This window comes from Trachurus trachurus, assembly GCF_905171665.1.
Source record: "Trachurus trachurus genome assembly, chromosome: 7".
In the NCBI taxonomy this organism is placed as follows: Eukaryota; Metazoa; Chordata; class Actinopteri; order Carangiformes; family Carangidae; genus Trachurus; species Trachurus trachurus.
In genome coordinates this window covers 5,948,597-5,959,776 of record NC_139901.1, presented here as the reverse complement: position 1 = coordinate 5,959,776, position 11,180 = coordinate 5,948,597, and the positions used below count along the sequence as shown (strand labels likewise).

The 11,180-nt window shown below is 39.5% G+C and overlaps 1 protein-coding gene across 2 annotated transcripts in view; it reads left to right on the top strand.

Moving 5' to 3' along the window:
* The first annotated feature begins 1,415 nt into the window (after positions 1 to 1,415).
* The window catches only part of cry3a (cryptochrome circadian regulator 3a), a 29,616-nt gene continuing 19,851 nt past the window's right edge, over positions 1,416 to 11,180 (top strand). For both annotated transcript variants that reach the window (XR_014595513.1, XM_083975863.1), the window contains exons 1-2: positions 1,416 to 1,548; positions 4,978 to 5,141. Coding sequence is in view for 1 of the 2 variants with exons in the window: in XM_083975863.1 (XP_083831989.1) it covers positions 4,984 to 5,141 (158 nt within the window). In the remaining variant the exon portion in view is untranslated. The remainder of the gene's footprint in view (positions 1,549 to 4,977; positions 5,142 to 11,180) is intronic.

Genomic DNA, 11,180 nt, shown 5'->3' with positions numbered 1-11,180 from the left:
GGTGTGAAAGGGAGTGTGAATGGTTGCCTGTCTGTATATGTTAGCCCTGCAATACACTGCATGGTCACCTGCCCAGGATGTAGGCCTACCCCGCCACCTTTCGCCCGAAGTCTGCTGAGATAGGCTCCAGCTCACCCGCAACCCTAGTGCAGGATAAGCGGTATAGAAAAAGGGAAAAAATCTGAAAGCGGAGGCTCTACAGGTCGTCATTTTAATTTTAGTTATATATGTAGAAGTGACCGAAAACAAAGATAGGCCTATGTTTACGATGCTAAAATGCCTCAAAGTGTCATAGTCACAGCTTTTATGCAAGAACCATAACTTGACCGAAACATACAACATGCAATAGCAGAGTTGTTTTTACTGAATGTGAATATGAAGTGCTTGCAAGATAGTGTTTTCTTTCTTTCTTTCTTATTCATCACATCATAGATAGGCCTATAGATTATTATTTTTTTTTTTACCTGTGTTTTTGTAGCCTTCTTCTCTTTTCAATGGCACCTAAGGAGGATTGAACGTCTCAATTTATTTGTGCTTGTTGCAAAGACGATAAAGACATTCTATTCTATTCATGTTACAGTTCTGTTTATTTATGTCTATATAACAAAAATAATTTGATGGTAATGAAAACATGGTTATTGTCTGATACACAGTTTAGCCTGGCTTGACAATTCACAAACTATTGTCTACATGCCAATTCAGTTCCTTTTCTGAAGACAGCTTAAACTTTGCCAACGCCACTTTGGGGGTAAAACGATTTTTCATATGTCTTCCTCTGGTTGAGCATCTTCTCACAACCGTGTTTGCCTCTTGCTGCTGTGTGAATGGACTTCCGTCTTACCATGCTTCTTAAACGTGACCTCGCATCCTACATGTGACGGCAAACCGACCAATGGGAACGCCGAATCCGAAACACGTCGCCGATCACGTTGAGCAAGGCTTCTGATACATTCAGGTCCTATGGGAAAGTAGACATGTCTGATGTTTGTAACGTATCCTCACGCTTCATGTAGCCTACCGGGTAAAAGAAATACCGAAAAGTGAGCTTCTGATCGATGCACTGATTCTTTCATAATCGTTTTCGCAGTGATATCTGCTTGAAACCTCATGAAATGTCATTTTCTCAAATAAAACTAAGCAATTCTAGCATAAGGAAGGGTTTTATTTAACTTTGGGTCAGTATTCCGAAAAATTACAAACAAGCAAAACCGTTCTCGTTATCTTTCCTGTTAATTTCCCTCTAATAACCTCAAAAACTCCTCTGACGCGCGGTCTCTTTGAACAATTATACCACAGGAACTGTTTTTTCCTGATGTGTCTTGAACGCGCCAGGAGAGTGGGATAATACGGCGGAGCATGCGCAGTACGCCAAACTCTTATGAAACAAAGTAGTTCAGCAGTGGAAAGCAGGTACAGGGATTCTCTAACCAAGGCAAAGCACTCACCCGGCACACAGCACTTTCACATACATCAAAAACCGAGGGAGGAAATGCTTCTTTCTTTGGGTTTGACATAGCCTAAATATCACCCCTGGAGAGCCAGAACAAGGTAAGCTGTGTCTTTTTAGTTTTGGGTTGGTCTGGGGCGTTTGTTTAAAGGTTTAAACGGCTATACTTATATAAACAGCGCCACCCCTTACATAAAGAACGCTCTGATGACCCCGTTTTGGTCTAACGTTACAGAGATGTTTCTTTGCCAGAGACTTCAACACAGCTAAATGTTTTTCAAATGCATGTGTGACATGTTCACTGGCGTTTGATTGTTGCGTTATATGCGATATTAAATCAGGGGTGAAGTTCATACGAGGTGGGTCAAGTTAATAGCTCCCAATGAGAATAGACGGTGTGACCTAATTTCCATTTGGAGAAGTCATAAGGGCCATGGCAGTGGTTGGACTAGCAACATTTTTTCTCTCTATTTATTTATTTATTTATTCATTTATTTATTTTATTTTTTATTTTTACTGAGGTTCAGTGTCAACATTACAACTGAATGAAATAAATTGAAATAAAAACCATATGTGTTTTTAAATTTTTCAGCCTATTTGTTTTGGTGTTTTTCAACAGAGGACAATTCTGTTTACAGTTGAGTGTTCCAGTGTAATATTTCATCAATACAGCATTTATTAATTGTGACATGGAGAGAGCTTTTAAAATACCTTATTTTTCCCATCACGTGATCATATTTGTAAATATATCATGAGTAATCTAACTGACTGACTCCCTCCCATTGTCTGAATGACAGTATAATGCTTTTTAAGCCTCAAGGCAGTTTATAAAAACCTTAATCTCCCCCTCCCTCTTCTCCATCCCCATCAAATATTTTAACAGAGGGATCCTGAAAAATCTGGTCCGTTTTTTGGGGGGTATGTGTTGTGCCAGAGTGTGAGGAGTTGTGTTTCTTTTTGTGACAAATGATTATGAAGTGCAGCAAAGTTGGGTCTATAAAAGTTAATGCAACAAGTAGGTAGATCAGATGCCTCAGAGCCATATCAGCCTTTTTTCTTCTTTTTTTAATTATTATTTTTTTACATCTATGATAAAAGTCTTCATGTCAACATTGCTTTTACCCCCTTCATTGTGTTCACAGTGTTTAAAAGATTCTTTCATCAGGCTGGATGAATTGTTGTAGCTTGTGGTTTGGTCCAGACAGAGGCTTTTAAAGTCGTACAGTAGCATTACAGTAAGCAGTGGCTAATCGCATTGTAGATGGTGTGTTTGTGATCATTCATGTCAATTAAGTGCTGTTATCAGTTAAAGATATAGCCTATTGCTAGAGATCGCACATCAGATTTGTATTTAAGGTTACGAGACTCAGTTTATCTGTGGGGAAAAAACATTCTTCTCTTTCACAAATTTTCAGTTTATTATTATCCAGTCAGTGAATTCACACATTTGTCACTGACTATGCTCTTTGATCCCTTGCACAATAAAATAGTGCTTTATTTGCACTTAATTCCGACATGAAGAACAAGATTTTTAAATGTTAAAAATGTAAAGTTTTTCAAATTCTACTATGTACAGTACTGGAGCAATAAATCCTAAGATCCATCCTGTTTGCTTTGTAACATTTGGGCTTGAACATGACTTTAAATACCCTGTCAGGAACAGCAGGTTTACCGAACCATCTTAACTCGAGATTGAGCTGCTACAAGTTTCCTCAGCTGTCACCATGAGATCTAATCCTCAATCATGATAACAGGTGGCCATATTTGGACCCTTGTACTTTTTATTATGATGCTGATCATAGTTGATCCTTCACTGCATAAGTAATGATTAAAAAAGAAAAAGAAAAGGCATAGTGCTGCAGTCCACTCATGGTTTTGAATCATTCCATCATACAAATTGTGAAAAGACGTGGAAGTGAAAAGCAGAAGTTATTTATATTAGAAGCTGCACACAGGATGGATGGATGAATCAATGAATCAATGGACCATATTTTTTACTGCCTCCTGTTGAGAAGAGGAAATGAAATTGCTTCTATTAGTTTCTTTTTAATGTCAATTGTTCTATTTGAGTCTGTTTGATGAATGAAATGTGCAAGCCAACAGCCAGCTAACTCACCCAATCAGTCAGTCAGTCAGTCAGTCAGTCAGTCAGTCAGCCAAGACACACAGTTAATCTATTGAATTAGCCTGCACTCTCACCGGTCTTCAATGTTTAATGCATTGGCATTTGTGGGACTGAGGTCCAGCATATGCTCACTTGATCATCACCAGATCAAACTGGTAATCCAGTAGCCTGGCCTCACACAGGCTGCAGGTTGGCTGCTTGTACAGAGAATATAAAGTGGCGTTGACAGAGTATAGCCAATAGGATACATTGACATAAAAAAAAAATCCTTATAGCTGTGTAAATAATGTATTAATCTTTTAAGAAGAATGTCACATTTTTGTGAATACTTCCCCACTGCAGCGTGAATGTGTTTAATACCTCAGGCTTGTCACTTATTCTTTGACTAGATAATTTTATGGGCTTTATAGAGCACAGTAAAAAGACAGGAAGGACTGGGTCAGAGCGATACGAGGTGGGTGACATGCACTAAATAAGGTCTCTAGCTGGACTTCAACCAACAGCATTGTACTGTATGTGTCACAGTCAGCTGAGCCCCCACAGCACCTGGAGAAGTTGTGTGCAGTGATTTGTTGGGCTGCAAATTAGAGTTGCTTGTTTTGTTTTCATTTCCTATTAAACATTAATCATATGTTCTAGTATAAAACCACTCACACAAGAACTGAAAGCACCACATTACACATTCTACTGTTGCCCTCTATTGATCAGCATTACTAAACTATACACACTTGATCCATATCTGTATGTTGATTTGTAGCAGGTCTAACTAATAATTCAACTGCACTGTTAAGGCAATACATAGACCTGTGTCAGTGCATAAAGTGCCTTGATTTTGGTGTATCTATTTAAAATGCCCGGAGACCCGGTTCTTAAATGAATATAGGCTTATAATAGAGGAAATATTGTGTTTGATTTATCAATATAACCTATACTAAAAATATTTTTCATTCAAGAATGTCCTCACGCCCCAGGAAATGGCAATTATTTATGTGATGACACCCCAGAAGTTTAGTTTCACTTCACTATGGGTTCATTTCAGTAATGTAAAGCATCCGTCCATCCTCTTAATGCCCATAAATGGATCTGCTGACAATAGGAAGCAGAAAAAAAATCTCTGGGCCCAGAAAAGCGATAGTGTTCCTGTTCAGATTGTTCTATTCCTGTCTCATCCCACAGTGTTGGCAGCCGATACAGGTTGGATGCATCTATTGCCTCTCCTGTTGGGAGATGCTCAGTTCTGTAGTCGTGAGTGAAAAGTAGCTGACGGCAGCACATTGGGCTCTGTACACACAGAGCTGACGTCTCCATTCATTCAGCTTGATGAAAAGAACCGTTTAACTACCACTCAGTCACTTCCAGCTCTTCACATTGAAAACCTCAGTCATCCTCTTCTGCCTTTTATCAGAACAAGATGGCCCCAAACTCAATCCACTGGTTCCGGAAGGGCCTCCGTCTCCATGACAACCCAGCGCTACAGGAAGCCATCCGTGGGGCCGAAACAGTACGTTGTGTTTACTTCCTGGATCCGTGGTTTGCAGGCTCCTCCAATGTCGGGGTCAACAGGTGGAGGTAAGAGTCTGTTTGTTTGCTACAGTATAATTGTAATATACAAAGTAGATTTCCTTCTTGTGGGTTCTTTATTATTTATGTGTAGAATAATATATGGCAATTTGTGACATCACTATAATTCCCATCATCCACAGTTCTATCCACCTTTTTCCGAATGTCATGGAAACGTAAACGTACAATTCTGATTCTGATGAACAAATGCAAAACTGGCTTCCAGTTTTGACCATAGATGACGTTCGGAAACTCGTGGATTGACAGCACTGATCTGTAAGATGTGTGACTTTGAGAACAAAAATACATCTCAGTGTAGTTTTACATTTATTTTCTCAGGCTTCACTGTAGAGTAACAACAGTTGAGTGAGCCAATCAGAGGAAAGGCTCTGATCCTCTCGCTTGTGACATCACAAGTTACCAAAAATCCTGATGGCTCATTTTAAGGCTCAGTTTCTGAATATGAATATAGGCTGCCTGTTTCTCTATGTGGACTAAGCACTTTGGCACTTTCACAATACTGACATAAAAGTGATAAAACCCAGACCTGTTTTATGAATCTCACTTTATACAACATCAGACCTTTAAAGAAGGTGGAAAACCAGAGACAGATACATAAAATTGTTACTTTTTTTAACTACACTCTATCTCTGCTCAAGATGACTTTCAAATTATTTAAAAAAAAAAGAGAAGAAATAAATACTCTGCTTGGTCTAAATAAAGAAATACTTATTTTGTCCTAATAATGATGGTGAGGTGACTTGCTGTGAGATGAAAAACAGCAAGAAGAACCATAGAGTTGCAGTGCTTCAACACACAACACGATGTCAGCATTTCTCTCATGTTGAAATCCCCTCCCTTGCTCTATGTGGACTGGGATCGGCAGCTGGGTGCTTTCAAGCACCACAGCAGGTGAAACAAATATGGCTTTGCATCTTTGACCTGGTCGGTTTCACAGCACACAAGGTGCCCTTTTGTTGGAGTCTCCGCTCACATAATCCCCGTTCGAGAGGTCAGTCGGCAGGTAGACTTAGGGCTCAGTGACTGGATGAATAGGCTACAGCAGGAGACTGCCCTCTCAGAGGCAGAAAGCAAGGGACGTTCTCACAAGTAGGTCATAAGAATAGGAGTACAAGGATGAGTTTGTGTGTAAATAACTGTGTGACTGCAGACTGGGCCGTGTGGGTGTGTGTCACGTTTTAGATGAAGTTGATGAAACGCGTGTGAGTTCACGTGAGTGCTGAGATTGTAAACTGCTCTGCAGGGGAGAGGGGGCATCGATATCACTCACACGGTCATTGCTCTCCGGCCCGTCTCTTGCTCTTTAGTGCTATTTGTAGTCCTTCCACAGGAATAGTCAATATTGAAGTCAGTGACCTAGTGATATCCAACTGATTGTGATACTAAAAATGTAAACATATCTGCTGTGGCCGTGGTGATGGAGGCGGCATCAGCCAGCCAGGAAGCACACATCAGTGACGCACATCAGTTTGCCGGTCGCAGATTCCAAAACATCATTTGTAGGTCACTGGTAAAGCTGGTTGACTTCAGTCTTATTGACTGTCTGCCTTTATATAAAAATTAAGTTGTCAAAAATGTGGAAGTAAAAGTGGAAGCAGATTTAAAAGATACTAAAAACAGGAACAAGTTTACAATGATGCTGTTTCTTCTATCTGTTGTGCTATTTAACCATGGGCCGGTCTGAGATTCTGACAGTATGATAACCTTGAGCAAAAATTTCACAGTATTGCGATATTGCCATTACAGCTCTAAAAATGTGTTGTTTTGAAATGTATAGGTAAAAAAAAAAAAAAAAAGTTTCCATTAAACACAGTCTTGTATTTTTAAACAATATATAGAACATTGGGTCATTAGAAAATGTGTATAAACTTAAAATAAATAATAAAATCATAAAAAAAAATTCTACTCAAATTTTATTTTTTGGAAACGGGCCCCAGATTGGGTAAATCTCAAAACGGATCTTTTGTGAATCAGTGCCTGAAACACGTCCGTTAAATCAGCATAGATCGACATGTTTGGACTGGCACGACTCCCGGTCAACATTTAGTCGATAATGTTTGGAGTTTGAATACAGCGCACAGCTTTCACGTCTTCTTCTCTGTTGGTATGTTTGTGTGGCAGCGCTACAGCACCACATGTGATAGTCTGTGCTTTTTCTTTTTTTTTTATATATATATTTTATTTTCACTTTTTAAAATATTTTTTACAAAAAATGGAAGAGAGAAAAAAAAGCAACAACACAAAAACCTACATACAAAATGGGCATACAGCACCTGACATTGTTAAATGAAATAAATGAAGTAAGAAAAGTAAAGACAAAGGCTATATGAGGATATATACAATAAGCAAAGTAGCCCAGTGCCTTCTGTGACCTGAGGGATTTCTGACCTGCACCTTCTCTCTTTGACGAGAAATTAAAATTTTTTTTTTAAAACATAGAAAAACAGCTTATACCGCAGGAACGGTATGATGGAAAATTTTAGCGGTTGTGAAACCGTGACTTTTTCATACTGTGGTATACCTTGAAACCGGTATTCGGCTCCATGCCTACTGCTATTTATTCATATTCAGAGGAAAATGAGAAGCTGGAACCAGAATTTATTTCGCTTTATTGTTTGAAAAAAAATATATAATGACTGAACACAATTCACTTAAAGCAGATATCAGTGGAATGTTTTTGTTAATATAAGTCCTAAATAGTCCTATTTTCCGTCAGCAATCACTTACATGAAGTATTTCAGCCTAAACACGAGTCTCTCCGTCACTCTGCTCTGCTGTAACCCGAGGAGAAAATTTTCCTTGTGGGATACAAGTGTTATCCAATGAGGAGAGAGAACGGCATGAAGGGCTGTGTGTGCAGCCAAGGGATGCGCGTGAATGTGGTGACGTAGCACGAGGACCAATTGATGCCTGACAAGGGCGGGGGCTGCTAACTCATTCGTTCAAAGAAACTCGTACTTTGTGTTTTTCCTTCCTGTGAAGTCATACCAGTTCGATCTGGTACGAGTTCACGGGTCGGAAGTTACGAGTGGCCGTTATAGGGAACTTTCACAGACAACAGGATGGTAAAAACACGAGCTACGGGTTACCTGGAACGCTACCAAGTCGTAGTTGTGACTTGAAGCTGTAACTTACGGTTTCAAAAGCCTGCCTTGAACGCAGCATTAGCCGAAACGGCCGTGAAGCTGATATCTGCTTTAAATTAAATAACTGTCTTTTGAACTTTGAACTGTCTGTTGTAATTATCTGAAATAAAACTTGCCCGTAGAATAAAGCACTAGTTCTTTTTACGCAGCCCCTCAGACACCACAGCTTGTTGTGGTTTAACAGTAGCTGACTTTGACCACACTCCCCTTGAGACCACAGGGGTAGAGGAGGGAGAAATCTCTCAAGGCAATTTAAAGTAATTCAGGGAAAGATGACATGATTCATACTCTTAAGAGCTCTGTTCTTAAAAGCACATTCATTTCAAAGAACATATAGTGCAAAGTGTGATTTCTGTGACGGCAAGGCTCTCAGTCTGATTGTTTTCTCCCTTTGGAGAGGAAACAACAGCATCTTACTTTACTTTTCTTTTCTTTTTTGAGTGGAATGAACAAAAATTGTGGCCGGTGGCCCACTTATCAGGGTGAGGGCAGTGACACACAAAAAAACACTGCAGTCAGACTCAAGGCTACAACAACAACCGGTAACAAGACGTCTCACTGACGTTAGATTGAGACAAATGGAGCAGAAACAAGGTCACTGACCTGCACATGCACAGACACAAATACACTGCTATATTTTCATGACCTTGGATGTGACACGCATTGAAGAATAATTGTGAAAGTTATCAAATGTGTCCTATATTTACTGACACAGCAGGTGAGGCCAGGACCTCCAGCTGCACTGACACCTGCAGGTCTGTCCACAGCACACCATCATCCAATTTGCACTGTTATTTTTACCTGAAACTAGGACTTGAAACGCCTTGCAAGTCTGTTGTGTGTGGATTAAAACGCTCAGTATACCGTCCAAATCTCATTAATGCAAAATTCTTGTCACAGACTTTGAAGAAACTACAGTAGCTGGTGCTCTCACTTATTCATCCTCTCTGCTGTGACAGACAGTACATATGACAGATGCCTTTACTGACCTCTTTGGTCCTCGGTCTACCTCACAGATATTATAATATTAATTCCACGCTGCCTGTAAATAAAAGTCTTTAGATGGTGTGGGTATTGTTGTTAATCCAAACCCCAATCGGCCTGGATTTATTGGTCCAGCTCTGGTTGCTACATCACCACTGTGAAGACTAGGCAACGGTTGTTCCTGTACTTTCCCTCATTTTTTACTGTGACCAACAGCTGATGTGAGTGTAGGTCAGTTAGTCGGCTCAGTGTCAACAAAATATCCATATGTAGCTGTCTAAATGAGAGCAAGTGGATGTGTGCACATGTTAGAAAACCCAGGTTTTAAACAACTGAATTTAATTTGTCATAATCTCCTTTCAAGTATTATAATTTGAAGTATTCTTGATCAATAATACACTTAAATAAAAAAGATACTTAGATTCTGGGAAAACCTTAGCCTACTTATAAACGTATTGATAAAATGAAGCGAGATGTGCTTTGTGGCTAATGATGATATATTTCAATCAGCATCATAAACCCCTTGGCTCTGTCTGGTTGTTGGCTGATGTACAGTAGCCAGTGGAAAATCAAAGTATAACCTGTCACTGACGCCCTTTATTCACTATGAGTAGGAAATAAACAACCAACCAGCTTTCTGGGTCCTGCCCTGCACTGATGTTATCAGCTAACTAGCTAGCTCCCGGGCTAACAATTAATCTATCTCTGTGGAAATAACGATACTATTCAGTAAATATCAATTCAGGAATCATAATGAGTTTTTTTAATCATAAGAACTGTAACACAAAAGTGAATACTTCTCATCTCTATAAATAACATAGCTGCAAACAATACATTTGAAATGAGTTTAGTACAAATTACTTTTCTGCGTTATCTCCTTTATGTGTTCTTGACTGATTTTGTCAGTGTTTTGTTTCATGTAAAGGTTAGAGATGATAAAAAAAAGTTAAATTAGAAAAACAGGAGAGAACAAAGCACTGAAAACTAGAAACAAAATCTAACTGACATTGTTTTTCTTCTTCTCAACCTTTTGTTTCAAGCGGTAAAACCCTTATTTAATTGACCAAAATCCACATAGCACAATGTGAAGAGCTCAGCGTCTAGATTTTCCAGTTTGGGGATAATCAATAGTTTTTTCTATCTAAAGGAAAATGTGAGTATGGTCTGTGGGAGAGATGTAGGTTTGTGTGCCAGCGCATGAAACTTCTGAGTGGTTATGTGATCCTGACCTACTTGTGGTTAGGGTTTCCCATGTGGCCTGTTACCCAACAGATACAGTACATGATGTGGAAAACACTAGAGGTGCCGGCGAAGATAAATGAACAGCATCTACCACATCTTCTGAAACAGGTTGCATAGCCCATAAACGGAGCTGAGTAGCCGTTCAAAGTGTAAAAAAGCTGCCACTTTGTGTGAGGACGCAATCAGGAAATGCTCCGAATGCTAGACTGTCCCATTAAATAGGGTTAATGCAGCCATCTGAGGTGAATCCGAAGCGGTTGCCTCCATAGAGCGTGTAGGCTGCGTCCTCCGATTGAATGTAAACACCAGTACGGCTGCTGCAGTGAATACTAAATCTTCTTCCAACATGACAGAACCAATTATTCTAGGCTGGAAGTTATGCTTGCATTCTCTGGGGCCTCACAGTTACACCAAAATGAATCTTTGGTGTGTACATTAATCATAGAAGCATCATATCTAAAACACAACAACTTGAAAAGTTACTGTCTGATCTAAGACTAATTCCAACAATTCCTTCAGGTGAAACAAACATTCCTGGGTACAATACTTAAGGAGAGACTTCCTCCAATGTCAAATATAGGCTACCCAATGAAAATGATGTGTTCTGAATAGTACTACAATACAAGAATCCAACTGGAAAATGAAAATCTTCCCC